This window comes from Scyliorhinus canicula, chromosome 1, assembly GCF_902713615.1.
Source record: "Scyliorhinus canicula chromosome 1, sScyCan1.1, whole genome shotgun sequence".
Classification (NCBI taxonomy): domain Eukaryota; kingdom Metazoa; phylum Chordata; class Chondrichthyes; order Carcharhiniformes; family Scyliorhinidae; genus Scyliorhinus; species Scyliorhinus canicula.
In genome coordinates, this window is record NC_052146.1 from 237283446 (window position 1) to 237308858 (window position 25413).

Here is a 25413-nt window from a genome sequence, read left to right on the forward strand (position 1 = left end):
TCCTGTTTCAGCCTGTTGAGTTGTAGGGGGTTTCCATTGTTGTTTCGGGGGGCGGGGGAGAGAATTTGCCCCCCCTCCCAATTAATGGTGCCTTTTTCATTTTTCTTTCATCCCTTCTCAATTATGTTGTTGGAGGGGGGCGGTATGTCATGGTCAGCGGGGCCCTGGATGGGGCACCGGTAGTTCTAGTCAACGTGTACGCGCCCAACTGGGACGACACGAGTTTCATCAAAAAGACCATGGCAGAAACCCCGGACATAGCGACGCATCGACTAATCATGTGTACAGGATCCAAAGACGGACAGATCAAACCCCAAAACGGGGAAAACCTCAAGCATGGCAAGGGAACTCAGTCACTTTATGGAGCAGGCGGGAGCTGTGGACCCCTGGAGGTTCGCCCACCCGGGGGAGAAAGAATTCTCCTTCTTCTCCCCAGTACACAACATGTACACCAGAATTGACTTCTTTGTGGTGGGGAAAACGGTGCTTCCAGGGATAGACAAAGTGGAATACTCCGCAATTGTGATATCAGACCACGCTCCACACTACATGGACGTGCAGCTAGAGACGGGAAGGGCCCAGCGCCCCACATGAAGGTTGGACGGTGCCTTACTAGCTGACAAGGCCTTCAGCAAAAGGATAGCGCAGGCCATAGCAGAGTACACGGAGAACAACCAAAACGGGGAGGTCTCACCCTCCACATTCTGGGATGCGCTTAAGACCGTACTAAGAGGGGAATTCATTGCCTTTAAAGCGCAAAGAGATAGGGAGGAAAGGGTGGCTAGGCAGAAGCTGGTCGACTCCATACTGGAGGTAGACCGTAAATACTCCGAGGCCCCGACCGTAGAGCTCCTGGCGGAGAGGAAAGAACTACAAAGGAACTTTGATCTGCTCTCCACCAGGAAAACAGTGCACCAACTCCGCCAGGCGCGCGGGACCCTGTACGAACACGGAGACAAAGCCAGCCGCCTGTTGGCACACCAGCTGAGAAAGCAGGCAGCCACCAGAGAAATTGCGCAAATCAGGGGTACCAGAGGCACGTTGGAAACAGAACCAGAGAGGATTAACAAAACCTCCAAGGCCTTCTACCAAGAGTTGTACACCTCAGAGCCCCCAACGGGGAAGGCTGGGATGAACCGGTTCCTTGATGGACTGGACATGCCAGTCGTGGGAGAGGGCAGAAAACAAGACCTGGAAGCACCACTAGCACTGGGAGAGATCATGGACAGCATTAGCTCCATGCAGACGGGGAAGGCGCCGGGACCGGATGAATTCCCGGCGGACTTCTACAAAAAATTTGCGACAGCGCTGGCCCCGCACCTGCGGGGTGATAATGACCCCCTCCGGGGAGAGAACACAAGAGGTGATCGTCTCCCTGGACGCAGAAAAGGCCTTCGACAGAGTCGAATGGAAATACCTCATAAAGGTACTGGAGCGGTTCGGGCCGACACAAATTCCGCTACCTGCAAAGATGGAACACACTCCCACTCTCCCTCGCGGGGAGAGTCCAGACGATCAAAATGAACGTACTGCCCAGGTTCCTCTTCCTGTTTAGATCCATTCCGATCTACATCCCCAAGGCCTTTTTCAAAGCGCTGGACAAACTTATCATGGCGTTCGTATGGGGGGGGGGGGGGGGGGGGGGGGGTAAAAATGCTAGGATCCCAAAGAAGGTCCTACAAAAAACAAAATCCAGGTGGGGGCTAGCCCTCCCGAACCTATAATTCTACCACTGGGCGGCAACAGCCGAGCGAGTAAGGGGATGGATCCAGGAGCCAAAAGCCGAGTGGGTGCGTGCGGAGGAGGCCTCCTGCATGGGGACCTCCCTCCGGGCCCTCGCCACGGCAGCACTCCCATCCGCACCCAAAAAACACTCCAGCAGCCCAATGGTGACAGCCACCCTCCAATCCTGGAACCAACTGCGGCAGCAATTTGGCCTGACCAAAATGTCGGACAAGGCTCCCATCTGCAACAACCATAGGTTCACACCAGCACTGACTGCGCCACCTACAAAAGGTGGAGGCAGGTCGGGGGGACACTGACAGTCAGGGACCTATACACGGACGACAGGATTGCAACAGTGGACGAACTGACAGAGAAATTTCGGCTAGCCAGGGGGAACGAGCTACGGTACCTGCAGCTCAAAAACTTCTTACGAAAGGAGACAAGGACGTACCCACAACCGCCACGATAGACACTACTGGAAGACCAACTGGACGCAAGTATCCTAGAGAAAGGGAACTGTAGCGACATGTATGACCGACTGATAGAAAGGGACGACACCGTACTGGACGCAACAAGAATGAAATGGGACGATGACCTGGGGATTGAGATAGGGTGGGGACTCTGGAGCGAAGCACTGCATAGGGTCAACTCCACCTCCACCTCCACGTGCGCAAGGCTCAGCCTGACGCAACTAAAAGTGGTACATAGAGCCCACTTAACAAGAAACCGTATGAGTAGGTTCTTCCCGGAGGTGGAGGACAGATGTGAACGGTGCCAAAGAGGCCCGGCCAACCACGCCCACATGTTCTGGTCTTGCCCCAGACTTGTGGAGTACTGGACAGCCTTCTTCGAGGCTATGTCCAAAGTGGTAGGGGTGAGGTGGAGCCATGCCCGATAGTGGCGGTCTTCGGGGTTTCAGACCAGCCAGATCTATTCCTGGGGAGGAGGGCAGACGCCCTTGCCTTTGCCTCCCTGATCGCCCGCCGTAGAATCCTGTTTGGCTGGCGGTCAGCAGCACCGCCCAGAGCTGCAGACTGGCTGTCCGACCTCTCGGAATCTCTCCAAATAGAGAAAATCAAATTCGCCATCCGAGGGCCAGACGACGGCTTCCACAGAACGTGGGAGCCATTCATGCAATTGTTCCGGGACCTGTTTGAGGCCAACGAACAAGAGGAAGAATAGTCGGGTGGCCAAGAATCAGGGGAAAATGGACGGGAATCGGGGGAAGGTAGGCGGGGGGGGGGGGGGGGGGGTGGAGGGCTACGGGTTCGTTATGGGGGTTTGATGGCAAGCTAAGGCCCAAAACCAAATTGTAAATAAATGCCTATAAACATGTGCCTCGGCCATATTGGGGAATGTAAAATATGTATGCCTGTGAAAGGGGACGGCCACAGTTGTTATTATGAAGATGCTTACCTGTAAATATACATGTTAATTTTTGCGTGTTTTCTTTTCTAATAATTTGTAATTTGTTGGATATAAAATATGAAAACTCAATAAAAAACATTTAAAAAAAAAAAAATTATGTTGTTGGGAGGTGCTGACCATACTGACACTAATCCAAATCTTTAGCTGCTGGTCCTGTTTTTAAAAAAAATCTTTTTATTAGCATTTTTCAAAATGATGTGCATTTGCCGTTCGTTTTCATGGCTTTGTCCTACTTTACTTTACTTTATTTACATACTGTTGCCGCCTAATTCGGCGTGTGCTCTTCCTCCCCCACCCCCCTAAAAGAAAACCTTTCCCTGTCTCCAACGTGAGTGGTCGGTAATGATTATCACCATAAGACATAGGAGCAGAATTAGGCCACTCGGCCCAACAAATCTGCTCCGCCATTCAATCATGGCTGATATTTTCTCATTCCCATTCTCCTGCCTTCTCCCCATAACCCCTGATTCCCTTATTAATCAAGAACCTATCTATCGCTGTCTTAAAGACACTCGGTGATTTGGCCTTCACAGCCTTCTGTGGCAGAGTTCCACAGATTCACCACCCTCTGGCTGAAGACATTCCTCCTCATCTCTGTTTTAAAGGATCGCCCCTTTAGTCTGAGATGGTGTTCTCTGGTTCTAGTTTTTCCTACAAGTGAACTATCACGGAGTATTCCGCACCTATGATCCCTGGAAGCATCGATTTCCCCATTGCAAAGAAGTTGATATGGGTGTATACGTTGTGCACATGTGAAAAGAATGAGAATTCCTTTTCTCCCGGGTGTAGGAATCTCCACGGGTCCACCACCCCCATCTGCTCCATAAATGTTCCCGGTTCCTTAGCCATGCCTGTTTTTATCCCCGACCTGGGGTTTGATCGGTCGGTCAGTGGGTCCTGTACACAGTTAAAGTCCCCCCGTGTCGTCGTCATGTCCCCCCCCCCCCCCCCCCCCCCCCCCGCCCCATAAACAGTCGCTGTGTGTCAATGTCGGGAATTTCCGCCATAGTCTTTTTCATAAATTCTGTGTCGTCCCAGTTGGGCGCATACACATTTACCAGGACTACCGGTATCCCTTCCAGGACATCGCTGACCATGACGTACCATTGGGTCTGTAACTGTCCTGGTCTCAGTAAATCTCGTCCTTTTGCTGATCAGTATGGCTACTCCCCTATACCACATCCCGTAACATGCAAGGTACGTCTGTCCATCCCAGCCCTTCCTTACCCATAATCTGTCCTTCTCCGTTAGGTGTGTCTGCTGTAGGTAGATTATCTCCGCCTTCAGGCTTCTCAGGTGTGTAAAGACTCTGGATTTTTTCTCTGGGTCGTTAAGTCCCCTTACATTCCAGGTGACTAGCCTGGTGGGGGATTTCTGACCCCACGTTGCTGTGGGATCAACCATACTTACCTGGTGGACGCACCCCTGCACTTCCGTGGTTTCCAAAAGGGCAGCGGTCGCTGTTCTCACCATGACATTGGGCCCCTGCGCGCCAGGGTTTTCCTTTTGTCCATGAGGCACCCAACATAGCCGCCAACTATGTGTACACCATGTGGGTGCACCCCTGCACTCCGGGGTCTCCCTTTGTTTAGAGACCCTCCAAAGTGGCTGCTTGTGGCGCCATCTTGATTCCTCAACCTGCTCCGTGCCTGCTGAGGCCTGTGCCTGTCTCGTTGCCAACCCTTTCCTTCCATTCTGCACCTTTTCTGTTCTGTGAGTCCGTCCCCCCCCCCCCCCTTCGAGGGTATATTTGAGGATTGATTTCTTTATTATGGGTAGGTTGCTGTTGTTGGGAGTGAAGAAAGCTGAATTTTCTGCGATCGTTGCATCAGATCATGCTCCGCATCTCAGGGAAGGGGCCTGCACGGAGGCCCGCGTGGAAGTTTTATGTAGCGCTGCTTGCACAGCTGGATTTTTGTGGCCGGCAAAGGTGATTGACGATTATGTGGGGTTCAAGAAGAATGCCGAGTTCTCGCCGTTGGTGGTATGGGAGGCGCGATATCATCTCGTATAACGTGTAGGTGGATAGGGAGGCAAAAGAGGTGCGGCTGTGGCTGGTAGACAAAAAGTTGATGGGAAGTATGTGGAAGATCTCACTCCCGAACTTTTGACCAGTAGAAAGGAACTGCAGATGCAGTTTGACCTTTTGTCTCCAGGGAAAGCAGTATGACAGTAGCAGCAGGCAAAGGTGTACGAGTATGGTAAGAAGGCCAGTCGCTTGCTGGCGGGACAGCTCCTCCGGCAGGTGCCCCCCCCCCCCCCCCCCCCCCCCCCCCCCCCCCCCCCGAGTGATTGTTCAGGTCCGGGATGGTGTGAGGTGGCCGGTGACTGTGCCAGAACAGGTGAATAGGGCATTTGAGGAGTTTTGTAAGAGGTTACTTGGGTCGGAGCCCCCGGGGGATGACTTAGAGCCCTGGGGGGTTGAGGCGGATATAAAGGAGTTTTTGGAGGGGCCGGGGTGTCCCACTGTGCACGAGGAGGATAGGGCAGGGTTGGAGGAGCCAGTGGGGATTGAGGAGGTTCGGATGGCGGTGAGGAAAATGCAAACGGGTAAAACATCGGAACTGTATCGGTGGAATTTTAGAAGAAGTTTACGGGCAGGCTGGTGTGCTGTTGGAGATGTTTGAGGATGCAGCAGCTAGAGGGGTGCTTCCGGAGATGATGGGACAGGCATCTATTACATTTTTGTTAAAAAAGGATAAGGACCCAGTCGGGTATGGATTGTATCAGCCAATATCCCTGTGTTGCAGGGAAGGAATACTCGGAGTCTTTTCTCGACTGCGTGGAGTTGTAAACGTTGTCTTTATTCGAAATTGCTATGTGCACACAGTAGAGACAGATTCTGCTGCTACCCTTAGCTCGCAAAAGTCAGCTCTGATCATTTTCAGGGTTACATGTATATATGTTTAAAGTCCTTTCAGAGTTACATCTGATCTTTTGTGGACTCGGCTCCACTTTCCGGCCCGAACACCATAACCCTTAATCCCTTTATTCTTCAAAAAACTATCTATCTTTACCTTAAAAACATGCCCTTTCTGGAAGCACTTTAATCTTCTGACCCCTGCCTTTGGGGTCTGTCTGCGGAAGCAATCCCTTTCTTTTTCCCATTCTCTCACTCGCTGGGTGTCTATCACTTCTCCCTTTAAACTGCAACAGCTCCACAAGGAGCCTGAATGTGGTGAATGTATTACGGCAACCATTCACCACTCTATTGCATTGTACTATGTTGATGCCCTTGTGGGCTCCACCTATGGATCATTGTATTACATTACAGAGCAGTGTACGATGTTGATGCCCTTGTGGCCTCCGCCCCCTCGGGGGAGGTATATAGATCTGCTGCCCTGCAGGCGGCTCTCAGTGCAGAGCAGTCGCAGGCAGGCACAGTTCTAGCTGATTAAAACCACGGTTCACTTCAACTTTCCTTCTCGTGTGAATTGATGGTCGCATCATTGATAAATTTAAACACTCTCCCTTGCATTGCAGCTCTCTACACCCCCTGTTATTATGTCCTCTGGGAGTGCCATAGCTCTCCCGGTCATTAATTCGAATGGTGTTAGTCCTGCCCCCTTGCTCTTGTGGCTCGCATTTTAATGAGTATGGCGGTAAAATCTTTACCCAACCCTGTCCTGTTTCTACTAAAGCTTTTGTCAGACTGTTCTTAAGGATCCTGTGTGTCCTCTCAATCATGACAGAACTCTGGGGGTGATACTGTACGTGAAATCGCTGTTTGACTCCTAGCAGGCCACAAGCCTGCTTCATTACCTTGCCCGTGAAATGGATGCCCTAATCTGAATCTAGCTGCAGTGGGACTCCCCACCTCTTCTGCTAATATCCTAGCCACTGTCCTTGCTGTACAATCCCTGCAAGGGAATCCCTCCACCCACCAGATAAATCTGTCTATTATCACGAGGCAATATTTTTTATTTTGTGACTGCAGGAGTGGTCCGGTGAAATCTACCTGCAGTTGCTCCCATGGCCCCTGCGGTCTGGGCTGAAACCTCATTCTTATCTTTGGGGATTTCCCTGGCTTGTATTGGACGCAGAGGATACACTGGCAGCTTATGGCTATCTTTCTACCCATCCCTTTCCACCACCAACACCTATACATTTGATCGATTATTTTGTCCCTACCAATGTGAGCTATTCCATGGTAAACCTTTAATAATGTCTGCCTTATACACCTGGGTGCAACTATGCACCCCTCCTTTCTCCAAATTTCATCTGGACCTTGTTTTTCCCCCACTCGCTTCAATTCCTCTTGCTCCTCTTCCCCCGCTGTTGCCTGTACCCTTCCCATGCTGTCTGTGTCTGGTTCATATGCCGCAAAGGTTGACACTACTTCCCCCATGCCTCTGGGATCTGCTCAGTAAGGGCCTTTGCTGCCCTATCGGCATAATCATTGCCTTGCTGTTCCAGAGTTTTTATCTATTTTTATGGGCAGCTATTTTGATTACGTCGGCTTCTGCTGGGGCTCTGGCTGCTTTTACCAGGTCTCGTATGTGCTGTTCATGTTGCACGTGTCCCACTGATGAAGTTATGTAACCTTACCTAGCCCAAGGTGAGGCTCCAAATCACTCCAAAAGCATACCGGCTGTCTGTATGTGTTCACCCTCTTTTCTGCTGCTAATCTCGAGGCTTCTGTGAAGGCAATTAATTCTGCTACCTGAGCTGACCAAGTCTCAGGAATCTGGTTTCCCCTTAATATCATGCCCGTTTTATCCACTACCACCCATGTGGTGCGGGGCAGCCCCTCATGATATGTCCTGGACCGGTCTACAAATAATTCCCATACATCTCCCCCTTCCAGGGGTTCCTCTGCTATCCCGCCACTCTCACTCTCATCAACTTCCTCCACACAATTATGCTCTGTACCTTCTTTAATAATCATGGAATCAGGGTTAAGGATTCAATCTTTTACTCTCTGAATTCTCCTTGTCTGCCGGGAGTAGAATGCTTTCCCATTTAGCTCGGAGACTATCTGAAACTGCCCTTAATTGCCCTGCTTCTAATAGCTGTACTATGGAATGAGGGGAGTGAAGTATAACTGATTCTAAAAGAGTCACTGCTTCTGCTGCCTCTATCGCCCATGTGGCACAATCCAGGGCCTGCACACACTGATGTAAGCCTGATAATACGGGACCCCATCGGCATGAGTAATACGCTACTGGCCGCATCTTGTCCCCATGTTTCTGACCTACCACTGCTGTTTAATGGCCCCCCTGATTGTCACAATAGAGGTGAAAAGGTTTAGTCGAATCTGGCAGCCCTAAGGCTGGAGCTAAAGTGAGGGTCTGCTTTAATTTGTTAAAGGCTGTGTCCTGCTCTGAGCCCCACTCTACTCATTCCCGAGACTGCCCCCCCCCCCTCCCCCCCCAACCTTAGTCAATTCTTGCAATGGCTCCGCAAGCTTGGAGTAACTCTCTATAAAATTCCTACAGTAGTTGAATACCCCAACGCCTGCCTAACTCCTTTTATGGTCTGGTATTTTGGCATTTCTAGATTGGCCTTCTTCCTATCTCCTGGAATTTTTCTCTCCCATTGTTTAATGTGGTATCCCAAGTACACCACCTCATTCTACCCCAGCTGCACCTTCCTGGGGTTGATCTTAAGGCCAACTTGCTGTATGGTTGCTAAGGTCCAGGTGAGGGCGATTATGTGGTGGTCTTCCCCGACTGAAGCTATTAGGATATCGTCTACATACTGGAGTATGGCCAAATCTGATTCATTATTATTGGGCGGCGAACGCCTAGAAGGGGTGGGGCTGGAGTAGGGAGCCGGAGGCAGTTTGGGTGAGAATAGAGGCAGGCTCTTGTAGGTGGTCAGGGGGTTGTGGGCACTGGCAACGGCGCCGCTCCCGTTTGCCCCAGGAAAATATTTGGGTAGTCCGATAGTGGTCGCCACGCTGAAGATATGGCAGCAATTTCAGCAGCATTTTCAGTTAGGGGCGGGGTCGAAGCTCATGCCGATCCGAGGGAAACATGTGTTTGAGGCGGCAAGATTGGATGCTATGTTTCGGGGCTGGAGGAGCGGGGGTGATGGAATTGACGGACTTATTTCTGGAAGGGCAATTTGCGAGCTTTGAGGAGTTGATGGAGATGTTTGGGATTCAACGTGGAGGAAGACTTTTGGTATATTCAGGCACGGGATTTTGCAAGGAAGACTTTCCTGACTTTTTTGGTGACACCACCATTCTCATTGGAGGGGGGCGTTGTCGGTGATGGGGCTGGAGCGGAGGTCATCTCTGCGATTTATGGGAGGATTCTGGTGAAGGGTGCGACATCATTGGGGGATGTCAAGGTCAAGTGGGAGCAGGAAGAGGGGTCTCAGTGCGGCTGGAGAACCTGATGGAGTTTCTGTATCTTGAGACGGTTACGTTCACCTTGAGGGAGGGTGATTGAGTGGTTCCATGAGAGATGGGGCCTGTTTATTCTTCACTTTAAAGAATTGGTCACTGTCAGCTGCTGATGGTGGGGGTGGAATTTGGAGAGGGAGCAGGGATGGAGGGGGTTATCCTTCAAATCATATGTATGTTGGTTGTTAGAGTGGGTGGGGGGGGTCTTCTGTTATTCTTTTTGCCTTGTGTTGTTTGGTTTATGTATAAAATGTTAAAAACCGAATAAAAATATATTTTTCAAATATGCAGACTGATGATGGTTCTGCACTGTGCGTGAGGTTGGTGTTCGGTTGCGCCTTGTGTACATTTAAAATATCCTCCTAGAACTGGGTTCTCATGAATGTACTTCATACTTTTTCTATATTTTTTACGATGGGTTTTAAAAATCCTAGATTGGCTCCTACAGGAGTATATACGGGAGGAGGTTAGTGTGTCATTGGTGCCCCTGGTGTTGCTAGAGTTGAGGAAGATATGTACCGGTGTTAACATGGCGTGAAGAACTTAACCTGATTTCTCAGGGTCATTGCGAGCAATCGCCGCGTGGAAAGGTGTGCACCTTTTTCTAATCTTTTCATGGCCTTATCCTTTTCGCCCTTGTTCTCTGGTGGTGCGTACAGAGGCACCAAGTTGAGTCTAATAACTGTGATTGTGTCAGCCTTATTGCATAAGGCCTACCGCCTTATTCCTTTCCTTCCCCCTCTGTATCCATGAATGTTGAGATGTGTTTGTTGAGCTGCACCATTTGTTCAATTGAAAAACATCAAGAAAAATACTTTTTTTTTAAACATGTCATGACATAGTTCCGCCATCTTTTAAAATGCTATGTTCATTCTCTAGTTTGGTACAAAGTGCATTTCTTTTCCTATTCTGATGAAAACTTGATTCCAATTAAATTGTCTTTGCAGGTATAATGAGCTGTTGAAGCAAAAAGCCCAACTGGAGGAGTTGGAGACAATTTTGAAAAAAGAGCAAGAGAAAATGCACCATGAGGTTGAAGAACATGACACCATGATACATGAGTACCAGAAACTTCGTCATGAAAATGAGAGGTTGGTGAAGTCATTGGAAATTTTACATATTGGTGTCCTCTTCCAATTAACACACCACTCACTGATCTTTTTGATCTTTTATTGTGATGTCCTGCACTCTGAGCTACTGACACTGGAGAAAGTGCAAAATGAAAATAACAAGAACATTACCAGAACTGAGAGGTTAGAATTATCATGAAGAACTTAACAAGTTAGGACTCTTTTCTCTTGGAACTGATGGAGTGAACTGATAGAAAGCTCTCAAATAATGGTGAGATTTGATAGAAAAATGTTTCTATGTGTGGAGAGTCTAAACTAGGGATCACCAAATATATAGAATTCAGAACATACCCAGATAATGTGGAACTTAATACCACATGGAGTAATTGAGGTGCACAACATGGGATAGATACCTTTAAGGGGAAGCTAGATAAAGTACATTGGGAGAAAGGATTAGAATAATACACAAATAGAGTTAGATGAAGTAGGGTGGAAAGAGACTTGAGCATAAACACTAGCATAAATTATTTGGACCAAATAACCTGTTTCTCTGCTGTAAATTCTATATAATTTGGACTTTTGTAATGTCACTCCGTATTGCTCTATTTTGTCCGTTCGGAGGCAAGTAGATTTCCCAAGTACAATTGTGTCTGCATTGTAAAATTTGCTTGGCTAATTAAACATGAACTACTTTCCAGTTGGTTGAATCACCCTTGGAGATAATCCAGATCTAAATGATAGTTGCTACTGATGGGAATTTTGAAACCAAGTTTTAGTTTATATATTTTGTTTGCAAGAGGAGGACTATCCACATTTTCTTAATGATGGGAGAATAGGAGCAATGGAGTAGTAAGGGGTTTAGATGTTGATGTATACAAGTCATGAAAAGCTAGTGTACAGATCCAAAAATGTAATCAAAAAGACTAATTGAATGATGACGTATTATCTCAAGAGAATTTGAATACAGAAGAGTGGGAATTATGTTTCAGTTGTATAGAGTTTTGATAAAATTGTTTTGCAGTAACAAGTTCATTTAGGGCAGAGAAGATATTCTCCAAAATAATGCCAGAGTTTAAAGGATTAAATTATGTGGGTAGATTGCATAAACCTGGGTCACAGTCCCTCGAGTTTAGCATTTTGAGAGTGATCTAATTGAGCTGTTACAGGCAGACACAGTGAAACAATTTGCTCTGGTGGGGAATGGGGAGCAAGGAAGGCATAATTTTAAGTAACAGTAAGACCATTGAGGAGTATAATCAGCACCTTTTCATAAAGAGGGTAGTTGAAATCTGGAACACTCTACCATCCACCCCTCCACTCCACCAAAAAATGTCTGCTGATGTTTAGTGAATTTAAATTTTCAAGACTGAGAACCAGAATTTTCAATGTTGTGTTGGGAATCAGACCATTGGTTAATTTATGGGTCCCTGCCTGCAAGGCATATTCCTGACATGCCCACCTAGATTTTTAAAAGACCTGGCTAATTAATAATGGAGTGGGCTTGCTGTCCAATTGGGGAGTTAGGAGAGCCAGTGGAAGGCCCTCCAGTACTTAGTGATTAACAGCCAAGGAGGGAGCTGCAAATATGAACGTGGAGAAAGGGTATCTGCAGATGTGAACTAATGAAAGGAAGAAGTGATGGTAAGTTTATTTTTAATTTCTAAAATGTCACACCTGCCAAGCAATGATCTTGGCTGGACCGGTGACTGTGGTTCGACAGTCATTTCAGATCCGGGGAGTGGTCCCTCACATAATCCATTGTGTCCCCTGACCTACTTGAAATTCCAGCCAAGATTAGTCAAATTGTGCTGGGTAAGGTTCTTGAGGTATTGAGAAAAAGGCAGGTAAATGGAGTTGAAGAACAGATCAGCCACCATCTCATTAAATGGCAGAACAGGCTCAAGGGGCTGAGTGGCCTACTCCTGTTCCTGAATGACAAACATAGATGTGATAACCTTCACGAGGACCACGGGGGATCACTGATTGATCTCCCGTGGGCTTCTTAGAATACGCGTTCCCGTGGTGAGTGGGCGGAGGTCCACCCAGTGGGGCTCATCAGCGGGACCTGTAAATGGAGCTCACAGACCCCGACCAACAGTTCCTGATAGTCCTGGGCTGGGACGTTTGTTTTGTGTGCTGCAATAGTGCCATTACTTTCAGTTTTACATAAACCAGTTTAGCCTTTCACTCCACGCCTCCTGGAATGATTACGTTGGCGACGAGAATCAAGTACAGGATTCTGAGCAGACCTTTTGAAACTCCCTGACTGACGACAACTCTGGTAAGAAATGTGGCGCAGTGGTTAGCACTGGGACTGCGGCACTGAGGACCCGGATTCGAATCCCAGCCCCGGGTCACTGGCCGTGTGGAGTTTGCACATTCTCCCCATGTCTGTGTGGGTGTCACCCCCACAATCCAAAGATGCGCAGGTTAGGTGGATTGGTCACGCTAAATTGCTGCTTAATTGGAAAAAAAAATAATTGGGTACTCTAAATTTATTTTTAAAAACTGGTAAGAAATAAATCTGGAAATACCCTTGTTTGGGAAGCTCGAGCCTTATGATACGGACATGGAGGTCTGGCCCCAGTATGCTGAACACATGCGCTGCTACTTATGCGCCAACGGCATAGAAGGGTATGACAGACAGAAAATAATCCTTTTGACCTTATGCGGGGCCCCGTTGTTCAGCATTATTAAGAGTTTAACTTACCCTGTAGCCCCTGACACAAAAACATTCAACAAGCTTGTGGACCTAATAAAGAATCATTATAACCCAAAGACGTCCGTTATCCTCCAGTGATACTGATTCAACACAACTGGGAGGACCGCTGAGGAACCTGTGACTGAATTCCTAGCTAGATTAAGGAAGCTGGCTGAATACTCTTGAGATGTTACGCAGTCAGCTAGTGTCAATAATGTCGCAATAAAAAAAATTGTTCGCAGAACCCACCCTAAACCTCAAAAGGACTATAGAATTAACAATCCTTGAAGAATGCCAAGAAAGAGGCCAACAAACCCCAAAGGATGATGGAAAGTAGCTTTTTCAGTCTGGGGGGAGTTCGCTCATACAGAAAAGCCAGCATTCCTAACAAAGACTCCCAAGTGCCTCACCCACTACTAACTCGACATTCAGCCAGGACATTATTGCATCTCAAAAGACAGCAGGATAACCCAAAAAGTGCCAGCTAAGTCTCCCCAGAGGACTGCAAGTGTGAGCCGTTAAGTTTGGCCAAAGGATATGATTCAAGCAGGGCTGCCAGAATCAATGGTATGCATGTTGCCCAGGCTAGAAACCAAAGCCTCAGGCCTGGCCCTTGCATCTATCAGCCCGCAGAGGATGAAACAATGCAGCTAAACTAATCATCACCCCTAAGGTTGCCCCAATAAAGATAACATTCTTGGTCAACAGCTATTCCCAAGAAATGGAGGTGGATATGGGAGCTTCCATCTTCTTTATTGAAGAACAGACCTTCCAGCGTCTTTGGATGGGCATCCTGCCCCTAGGCCTAGGAGATACCACAGCCAGCTTGGCCACATATACAGGGGGACCTTTGAAGATTATGGAGACCACTATGACCCTGATTATCTATGGGCAGCAGACACCCTGACCCATGCACATAGTTGTACGAAGACCACAACCCAGCCTCTTGGGCAGAGACTGGCTCCAGAGGATCCTTCTGGACTAGGAACTGGTGGATTGTTCGAGGTCATTGGCAAATGCCCTAAGGTATTCCAAGAAGGCCATGGGAGAATAAAGGGAGCAAGGGCAAAGATTTGTGTGGACCCTGACGCCCTTCCCAAATATTTCAGGGCACAGCCAGTCCTATACACCTTACTTACCAAAGTAGAGACAGACCCGAGCAGTTAGAGATAATACAACCAGTGCAGTTCACAGAGTGGGCTGTATCTGTAGTCCCCATCTTCAAGCCTGACAATTCAGTTTGCCTTAGCAAGGACTAAAAACTAATGGTTAATGAAGCCTTACATTTAAATCAGTATCCCATGCCATACATAGAAGATCTATATGCCAAACTGGCAGGGGGTGAAACCGTCACCAAACTAGATACGAGACATACCTACCTCCAGCTAGAACTAGACGAGTCATCCAGGAAGTACATGACGATTAACAACCATAAGGGTTGACCCAAATATACACACCTGCCCTTCAGAATCTCGTCGGCAAGCACCATTTTTCAACACATGATGGAGAACATTCTCCAAGGGCTATCTAAGATGACAGTGTAATTAGATGACATACTAAACACAGGAACAACGGAAAATGAGCACCTGGCAAATCTGCAGGAGGTGTGGAGGCAATTTTCTTGCCCAGGTCTCCAACTCCAACAAGAAAAATGTGTGTTCCAGGCAAGCAAAGTGATCTATCTACCTATGGTATTGAGTGTATAAAAAAAGGCCTACACCGTGGAGGATAAAGTTGAAACCATCAAAGAGAAACTGACGAAACAAATTTTGACAGAATTAAAACGTTCCAAGGCCTCATCAACAAGCATGTGAAATTTATCCCAAACTTGGCTACTTTATTGTCACCTCTCCAGGTACTGTTAAAAAAACACCAGAAGTGGTCATGGCAGGTGTCGCAGGATGAAGTCTTCGCAAAGGGGAAGCAGCAGTTACTATCATCAAACATCCTGGCTCATTATGACCCCGAGAGAGCTGGTATTAACTTGTGATGCCTTTCCATATGGAATAGGGGCAGTCCTTGTCCATCAATGGGATGATGGCACAGAGAGACTGACAGCATATGCATCCAGAACCTCAGCGGACACGGGAAAACACTATTCTCAAAATGGAAAGATTGGCTGTTATTTTTGAGGTACAAAAATTCCACCCATATGTCTATGGCCGACATTTCACAATCATAACAGACCGTAAACCCCCCCTGAACCTTTTCAAAGAGGGTAAAGCAACTTCTACTCTACTACTACCCCCCCACCCGCCTCCCCTCGCCTCGGCTTGGGTCCAATGTTGGATGTTATTGTTAGCAGTCTACAAATACTCTCTCACAGCACTGCCCAGGAATACACAGTGCCAACGAGGATGCCCTGAGTCACCTCCCGCTGCCCACAAGCTTGGCTCCTCTGCTTGGCATTGGAGGAAGTCATCATGACCTTTAACTTCCTGGGTACCTTAGCAGTGACCATGCAGTAGATTCAAGCATGGACCCAGAAGGACCCCACACCATCAAAATTGCACCATATGATCCTCAGTGGCAGAATCGGAGGACACCCCACTGATGACATGAAGCCCTTCCTCACTAAATGACGAGAGGTGAGTATAGGAAACGGCATCATCCTGTGGCTAGCCCAAGTAGTCATCCCAACCCTCAGCCAGCACCCGATTCTAAAGTAATTACACAATGGACACACCAGCGTATCCAAGATGAAAATGCTCACTAGGATCCGATAATGGTACCCTCCTTTACCAGTGGACAATTTCAGGCATCAGTGAAGTCGAACGGTGTACTTCTATCCATCATCTAATGGCCTCGCCAAACAGGCAGTTTAAAAATTCAAAACCAGAATGAAGAAACAGCCTGCTGGTTCCCTGGATATGAAATTGGCCCAGTTCCTCTTTGATTATGGAGCCACACTGCACATGATTAATTGAATCACACCAGCTGAATTTTTAATGGGATGACGACTGCGCACCAGGCTCAGAATGATATTTCCCAACTTTCGGGATGGGGTGGAGTCAAAGCAGAGGACCTTCATCTTATTAAAGATGAAATCGCAGAGTACTTGGAAGTGCATGATAAAATAGGACTGAGTCAGCACGGCTTCGTCAAGGGGAAGTCACGTCTGACAAATCTGTCAGAGTTCTTTGAGGAAATAACAAAGAAATTAGACAACGGTCGTGATTTATTTAGATTTCCAGAAGACCTTTGACAAGGTGCCGCATAGTAGACTGTTAAATAAGTTAAGAGCCCATGGTGTTAAGGATACGATCCTGGCATGGATAGAGGATAGGCTGACTGGCAGGAGGATGAAGGGGTATTTTTCAGGCTGGCAGCCAGTAACTCGTGGTGCCTCGGGTCTGTGCTGGGGTCACAACTTTTCACAATATATATTAATGATCAGGAAGAAGAAACTGAAGGCACTGTTGGTCGGTTTGCAGATCATACAAAGATGTGTAGAGGGACTGGTAGTATTGAGGAAGAAGGTGGGCTGCAGAAGAACTTCGACAGGCTAGGAGAGAGGGCAAAGAAGTGGCAGATGGAATACAACGTGGAAAAGTGTGAGGTTATGCATTTTGGAAGGAGAGATGGAGGTATAGACTATTTTCTAAATGGGGAAATGCTCAGGAAATCAGAAACACAAAGGGACTTGGGAGTCCTTGTTCACGATTCTCTTAAGGTTAACGTGCAGATTCAGTCGGCAGTTAGGAAGGCAAATACAATGTTAGCATTCATGCTGGGAGGGCTAGAATACAAGACCAGGGATGTATTTCTGAGGCTGTATAAGGCTCTGGTCAGACCCCATTTGGAGTATTGTGAGCAGTTTTGGACCCCTATTTAAGGAAGGATGTGCTGACCTTGGAAAGGGTCCAGATGAGGTTCACAAGAATGAAGAACTTGTCATACGAGGAATGTTTGAGGACTCTGGGTCTGTACTCGTTGGAGTTTAGAAGGATGAGGGGGGAACTTATTGAAACTTGCAGGATACTGCGAGACCTGGTAAGAGTGGATGTGGAGAGGATGTTTCCACTTGTAGGAAAAAGTAGAACCAGAGGGGACAATCTCAGGCTAAAGGGAGAATCCTTTAAAACAACGATGAGGATAAATTACTTCAGCCAGAGGGTGGTGAGTCTGTGGAACTCTTTGCCGCAGAAGGCTGTGGAGGCCACATCACTGACTGTCTTTAAGACAGAGATATATAGGTTCTTGATTAATAAGGGGATCAGGGGTTATGGGGAGAAGGCAGGCTCTGGGTCATGTTCCAGCATAAGGAACATTACTTCAACACCCTAGCGGTGGCAGAAGGGTTTGTTCGGTCAAACAGCCTAGACAAGGAGCAGTCAAGGCCACCACACTAGGTGGGATAGTTAGCACAGAAAGTACGATAGCAAGGGGGGGCTATGGCGCACCTCCCGGTAGTGAAGGAGCGCCCGGCCGGGGATGCGGGATGGGAAGAGACACTGAGACCGGGAGGTGCACCGCAAAGGGGAAGTCAGGGAAGAGGAACACAGAGGGGATAGTAGGGGGGACCGGCGGGGGGGAAGACAAGGGACCACAAAGAGAAAAAAGGGTCGGGTCTCAGATTAGTTTCAGCAGATAAGGTGAGGGAACAAGATGGCACCGCAAGCAGCCACTTTGGAGGGTCCTTAAACAAAGGGAAAGCCCGGTATGCAGGTGCACACCCACATGACATATACACAGTTGGTGGCCATGTTGGTGTTGGGTGCACCCTGGACAAAGGGAAACCCCAGAACGCAAGGGTCCAGCCTCGTGGTGAGAATGGCAACCGTGGTCATTTTGGACGACTACTTACAAAAGGGAAACCCTGGAGTGCAGGGGTGCGTCCACCAGGTAAGTATAGTTGATCCTGCAGGAAGTGGGGGCAGAAATCCCCTACCAGGATTATCACCTGGAATGTCTCAGAACTTAACAGCCCAGTGAAAAGATCCAGAGTCTTCGCCCATTTGAGAAGTTTGAAATCCGACATAGTCTTCCTGCAATAGACACACCTGAGGGAGAAGGATCGACTGTGGGTCAGGAAGGGCTGGGTGGGACAGATGTACCCTTCATGCTACTGGACAAGGGCTATGGGGGCAGTAATACTGATTAGCAAAAGGATGGTGTTTATGGCGACAAGGACGGTTACGGACCCAGCGGGATGGTACGTCATGGTCAGCAGTTTCCTGAATGGGGCACTGGTAGTTCTGGTAAATGTGTACGCGCCCAACTGGGAGGACACAGATTTCATAAAAAAGACCATGGTGGAAATCCCCAACATCGACACACACTGACTGATCATGGGGGGGGGGGGGGGTCTTTAACTGTGTACAGGACCCCCTGACGGACCCATCAAGCCACAAAACGGGGAAAAGGACAGGCATGGCTCGGGAACTGGGAACTTTCATGGAGCAGATAGAGGCAGTGGACTCATGGCAGTTCCTACACCCCATAGAGAAGGAATTCTCGTTCTTTTCACCAGTGCACAAGTTATACACCCGTATTGCCTTCCTTGCAATGGGGAAATTGGTGCTTCCAGAAATCGTCCGAGTGGAATTTTCCACAATAGTCATCGCTGACCACGCTCCACATGACATGGATGTGAGGTGGAGATAGGCCGTGCCTAACGCCATGCATGGAGGTTGGAAACGGACCTCTTGGCTGACGAGGTCTTGTGCCAGAAAACATACAGGCCATAGGTGAGTACATCACTAACACCTTCCACGTTCTGGGAGGCACTGAAGGCGGTGATTAGGGGAGAGATTATAGCCTACAAGGCACATAGAGGCAGGGAAGAGAGGACGGCCAGGCAGCAAATGATCGATTCCATCCTGGAGGTTGAAAGAAAATATTCCAAGGCCCCGACCGTAGAGCTTCTGGTGGAGAGGAAAAAGCTACAAATGGACTTTAACCTGCTACCACAGGAAAGCAGTGCACCAGCTCTGCCAGACACAAAGGACCTTCTACGATCACAGAGAAAAGGCTAGCCACCTGTTGGCTCACCAGCCGAGAAAGCAGGCAGCCCCAAGGGACATAGCACAGGTGAAAGATAGCAGAGGTGGACTGGTAGCCAAACCAAGAAAGGTCAACCGAGCATTTGATGTCTTCTACCGGGGACTGTATACCTCTGAGCCCCCCCAAAGGGGATGCGGGGATAAAACGGTTCCTCGATGGACCAGACATGTCAGTCATGGGGAACGATAGGCGACGGGAGCTGGAGGCATGAATAGGACTGGGAGAAATCATAGAAAGCATCAATACCATGCAGGCGGGGAAGGCGCCAGGGCCCGATCGGTTCCTGGCAGACTTCTGCAAAGAATTTGCATCAACCCTGGCCCTGCACCTATGGGAAATGTTTGCAGATTCGTTAGTGAGGGGCACCCTGCCTCCAACGCTACCACAGGCCACGATATCACTGATACCCAAAAAGTACCAAGACTCGACAGAATGCGGATCATACAAATCCAATTCGCTGCTCAATGTAGAGGCTAAGGTACTCATGAACTCATACTGGCTAGGAGACTCCAGAACTGTGTACCAGTGGTGGTCGCAGAGGACCAGACAGGTTATGTCAAGGGCAGACCTTTAACTGCGAACATCAGGCGGCTGCTGAATGTTATAATGACCCCATCCAGGGAGGGAACACCAGAAGTGATTGTCTGAATGCAAAAAAGGCCTTCGAAAGAGTCGATTGGAAGTACCTCATTGAGATATGGAGCGATTTGGGCTAGGGACCTCGTGGGTGAAACTCTTGTAAAACACCCCCAAGGCGAGCGTTCAGACCAACACCACCAGCTCTGAATACTTCCAGGTGCACAGAGGCACAAGGCATTCCCACTATCCCCGGCTCTTGTACGCCCTGGCAATCAAACCCCTGGTGATCGTTCTGCGAGACGCGAAAGGCTGGAATCACATCCGAAGAGGAGGCAGAGAGCACAGAGTTTCACTCTGGATGGCCTGTTCCTCCACGTATCGGATCCACAGAATGGCCTGAAAGTAATATTTTTTTTTAATACTTTTATTACGGATTTGTATAAACAGTAAATACAAACAAAAACAAGAGCAGGAACATTATAACAAATAACTAGCTAACCTAACACCCCAATCCCCTGCCACTCCCCTCCTCCCGTCCTGCCTTCCCCATTTTAACCACTTTATTCTCCACCCCCCCTCCGCTGACACCTCGGGCGGAATTCTCCGACACCCCGCAGGGTTGGGGAATCGCCCGGGGCTGGCGTAAATCCCCCCCCCCCGCCGTGGCCGGAATTCGCCGCCACCCGGGAATCGGCGGGTCGGCGTGCCTCCCGTGCCGATTGGCGTCCCCCCTGCGCCGATTGGCGGGCCCCCCACCGGCGTGGTTTAAGCCACCTCTGTGCCGGCGGGATTGGCGGCGCGAGCTGGCCCCCGGGGTCCTGGGGGGGGCCCACTGATCGGCGGGCGGGCCAGTGCCGTGGGGGCACTCATTTTTCCCGCCGCCGCCACGGCCTCCACCATGGCGGAGGCGGAAGAGACCCCCTCCACTGCGCATGCGCCGGTGGTGACGTCAGCGGCCGCTGATGCTCCGGCGCATGCATGGTCTCACGCCGACCGGCGAAGGCCTTTCGGCCAGCCCCGACGCCGATCGGCATAGCGCCAAAGGCCGTTGGCGCCAGTCGGCGGAGCGGGAGCCACTCTAGCGCCGGCCTAGCCCCTAAAGATGCGGAGAATTCCGCACCTTTGGGGAGGTCCGACGCCGGAGTGGTTGGCGCCACTCCGCTACGCCGGGACCCCGCGCCCCGCCGGGTAGGGGAGAATTTTGCCCCTCAATTCTCCTTAAAGAAGGAAATGAAAGTCTTCTACCTTTGGGCAAACCCATTGACCGACCCTCTTAAGACAAACTTGATTTTCTCCAACCTTAGAACCTCCGCCAGGTCGCTCACCCTGGTTTTGGTGGCTCCGGGTCCCTCCACTCCAGAAAAATCCATCTCCTGGCTTCCCGGGAGGCAAAGGACAGAACATCGGCCTCACTCGCCCTCTAGACGCCCAGGTCTTTTGACACTCTAAATATCGCCATTTCTGGACTCGGGACCACCTTTACCCTCAACACCTCAGACAATATGTCAGCGAACCCCTGCCAGAACCCCTTCAGTTTCGGACATGCCCAAAACCGCCCACACCAATCCTCGACCCGCTCAAAAAACCTGCTCATCCCAGCCATCGTCATGTGCGCCCTATGAACTACCTTAAACTGCATAAGGCTGAGCATCGCACACGATGAAAAAGTTTGACCCCAGATGGACTTGCTCACCTTTCAATTGCTGCAGGGCAAGTCGGGGGTAGGGAGTGGATTGAGAACCCTGTCATGGCATAAAATTCCACCCTATGACTGCAACATGTGTATGTGTACACATCTTGGAGATCTTTAAAGATAAAGAAAGGGATAATATGCTATTAGGGAAAGTGCTTAGCAACAAGCAGCAAACGGTAACAGATTTTAAACGTGGAAAAAGGAGTGACAATTAGGGAGAGAGTGCCTTTCCGGAGAGAGTTTCAGAGAGTAGGTGATTGAAATGAGGCTGGGGGGACAGGTGATGGTGCAGGGTCATGTTAGTCATGTCATCAAAAGAAACTCAGTAATCCATTTCAAATGGTCATAGTAAGAAGTCATATAACGACTTCTGGTGGTGGCGATGTGCTGAGCGGATGCACATCAGGTGGCTCTCCTTTCAAGCAGACCCAACACAGTCAATTTGTTGGAAATTTCAGCCTAAAAAGCCCACTAAAACCCACCTAAATACAAAGGACACAGGAGAAGAACATGCCTGGCAACAATAGACCGAGGGGACGGCGAGATATCAGGAGCAGCAGCGAAGGAAAGAGGCAGGAACAGCAGGTGAGCAGACAGGCGGCCCCACAAGGCGAGGCGAATCAGGAGGGGGAAAGGTCGGCCCAGAGAAGCCTAAAAGGGAAAGTGGAGGAAAACAGGTCCAGACGGCAAAACGTCCGAATAGTGGGTCTGCCAGAGGAAATAGAGGGAAGGGATCCAACGGCTACGTCGCCCAAATGCTGGGCAAGTTAGTGGGGAGGGAGGACTTTTCAAAGCCCCAGAAATGGACAGGGCGCACAGGTCGCTTCGGCCCAAACCCAAAACCGGGGAGCAGCTAAGGGCGATATTCGTGAAGCTGCACCGGTTCCAAGACCGAGAAAAGATCTTAAGGTGGGCCCGCCAGACAAAATCATGCTCGTGGGAAGGACGTAGAATAAGTGTGTACCAAGATATTGGGGCGGACCTGGCAAAAAAGAGGGCTGAGTTGTTTTTTTTTTAGTGTTTTTATTCTCCATTTTCACATTTTCCTTCAAAATTTACACCCCACCAACAAGCAGCAAACGGTAACAGATACAAAGTCAATACCCTTAACATCAGCAACGATCCCATCCTCCCACCACCCCAACTAACGGCCCACCTGTCAATATATGCATCAAATAAAACAAACCCTCCCACGGTGGAAAATAGAACAAAGGCGAAAAAGAGAAAGGAGTCCGGAATCACCCATGGTCACGATTAACGTATAGAGTCCCGTTCCCCCCCCCTCTCCCGGACGACACTTAATGCCATCCAACCTCCGAAAGAGTACCGTAAATGACACCCAAAAGTTGTAAACTTCCCCCCCCCCACCCCCAACTCCTCCCCTCCACTTCCTCTTGTAAAAATCCTCCATCCCCACCCAGCCTCGGTTCATTCCCCCCCAACCTTCCACCCCGGCTACACCCCTCGGACCCTGTTCTGCCAGGCTCCGATGGCCGCAGCCCCTCTCCCCCCCCCCCCCCCCCCCCCCCCACCTCACCCCCATTCACTGGCCGGCTTAAACCGGCCCCCGCCCGGGTCTCATTCCCCCTTGCCTGGCCCCAGGAAAAACCCAGAAGTCCCCTTTAGCACACAAACCCCGCGTACACACCCACACCCCAAAGGACCCTCATTACGACTGAAAGTCCCATTTCTTCCCTTGTCCAAATATATAGAACGTTGGCTCCTATAGCCCATACACCAGCACGCAGTGAAACAAAACAAAATAAAAATACAGTCATGAGGCTACATTGGTAGAAGACCATTTCTCAATTCTGCCACAGTCCTTCTGCCTTCGCTAACTCCACTGCTGCTTCTGCCGTCCCAAAATAAAAGTCCTTGAACTTGTAGGTCACCCTCAGCTTCGCTGGATATACAATGCCGCACTGCACCTTGCTAATGAATAGTGCTCTCTTTAGCTGGTTGAAGGCAGCACGCCTCCTCGCCAGCTCCACCGTAAAGTCCTGGTATACGCATCCAGCTCCACCCCACTGCACCACCCGCTTCTGCTTAGCCCAGCACAGGACCTTCTCCTTTACACTGTGTGGTGAATGTAATATGATGATTCACACTATGTCTTTGTAAGCGCAGTAGCGTTATCCGACCACTAGGGGGAGTAGCTCTGGAAATGCTCAGGAGTTTGTACAGGGCTCCACCCTTGGCTCTGCCCACGACTCCTCCCCCTAGTGCTGCTGTATAAATACCCTTGTCTAGAGTCAGCCTGCAGTTCACTGAGAGTTCATCAACGGGTAACAGGCTGGCTCTGTAGTAAGTCGATTAAAGCCTAGATTCATATCGGAAACACGTGTCTGGTGAATTGATGGTTCCATCAATTTAATCGATTTAAGAACAGTCAAGATCGATTATGGAATCAGCCCTCAAGCCTGGACGCCTGGAACTCGATCCGCAGGATGCAGAGACTAAAGAAATCTTCTCCCACTGGCTGCGGTGCTTCAAGGCCTACCTGGCAGAAGCGAGCACAGCCGAAACGACAGAGGAACAGAAGTTGAGTCTACTGCACGCGAGGGTGAGCCACAGAATCTCTACACAACTAAACTCGGCCGGTTCATATACTGCAGCGCTAGCAGTACTCGATAAGATATATGTGAGGCCCATTAACGATGGCCAGCGGCCTACCGAATCACTCGCCGAATTTCTAAGGGAACTCAATAATTTGTCCAATGACTATAATTATCAAGCGGTTACCGCGGCTGAACACAGAGAACATGCTGTACGCGATGTTTTTGTAGCGGGCCTCAGGTCTAATTATGTGCGGCAACGATTGCTGGAAAAGGGGGCCCAAGACTTAGAAACGATTGTGGAAGCTGCTACCACGATGGAGGTCTCTTTCCGCAGCCTTAACTCGTTGCCCGTGGATCCCGCGACCCAATCATGGGCCCCCGACCAGCGACTCCCCAGGCCTGTGCTTCGCGACCGCCCAGCCAGCATGCTGCCCCAGCCAGCCACTATGCTGCTCCAGCCTGCCATTTCTGCGGCCAGACCAGCACCCGCAGCAGCACTGCCCGGCCCGCAACGCGACCTTTAGCAGCTGCGGGCGGAAAGGCCATTATGCAAGAGTGTGCCTCACTAAAAGGGCCCCTGCTTCCAGCTCCACAGCGGCACAAAGTAATCGCTCCCCTCACCCACAGGCCCGCTGCGGCCTATGCCCCGACTCCGCCCCCTCCAGCCACGTGCGATCCATGGGGGCCGCCATCTTGGAAAACCTCTACCATGCGGCCGGCCACGTGCGAATCATGGGGGCCACCATCTTGGACGCCATCTTCCTCGCCGCCCGCCACGTGCGATCCACGGGCCCAACCTGCATCTCCGCGCTCGGATAACTCATCGGAAGAATACGACTATGAACTCACGGGGCCACTCCAGCACAGCTGATCGAGCCGCCGACTACCCGCAACCCAGCGCCGTCACTTTGGACCAATCACGCCCAAAGCATCTGCGAAATTCGATGGCAGAGGTCCATATCAACAGGTACAAAACGCCATGCCTCTTCGACTCCGGGAGCACCGAGAGCTTCATACATCCAGACCTGGTAAGACGCTGTTCGTTCCCCGTGCAGCAAACTATCTCGCTCGCTTCAGGCTCCCATTCCATCCAGATCCAGGGGCGCACCGCCGCGACACTCACAATCCGAGGCGCTAGCTACTCTAAATTCAAACTCTATGCTTTCCCCGAACTCTGCGAGCCACTCTTATTAGGTCTAGACTTTCAATGTAACCTCAAGAGCCTCACCCTCAGCTTCGGCGGGCCCCTGCCCCCACTCACTATCTGCAGCCTCGCTACGCTGCGAATTCCCCCCTTCCTC

General features: G+C 49.8%; 1 protein-coding gene across 29 annotated transcripts in view; it reads left to right on the forward strand.

Moving 5' to 3' along the window:
• LOC119972565 (girdin-like) overlaps nt 1–25413 on the forward strand; it is a 649171-nt gene that overhangs the window by 479628 nt on the left and 144130 nt on the right. For all 29 annotated transcript variants that reach the window (XM_038809673.1, XM_038809681.1, XM_038809689.1 and 26 more), the window contains exon 21: nt 10453–10596. In XM_038809673.1, coding sequence (XP_038665601.1) covers nt 10453–10596 — 144 coding nt within the window. The remainder of the gene's footprint in view (nt 1–10452; nt 10597–25413) is intronic.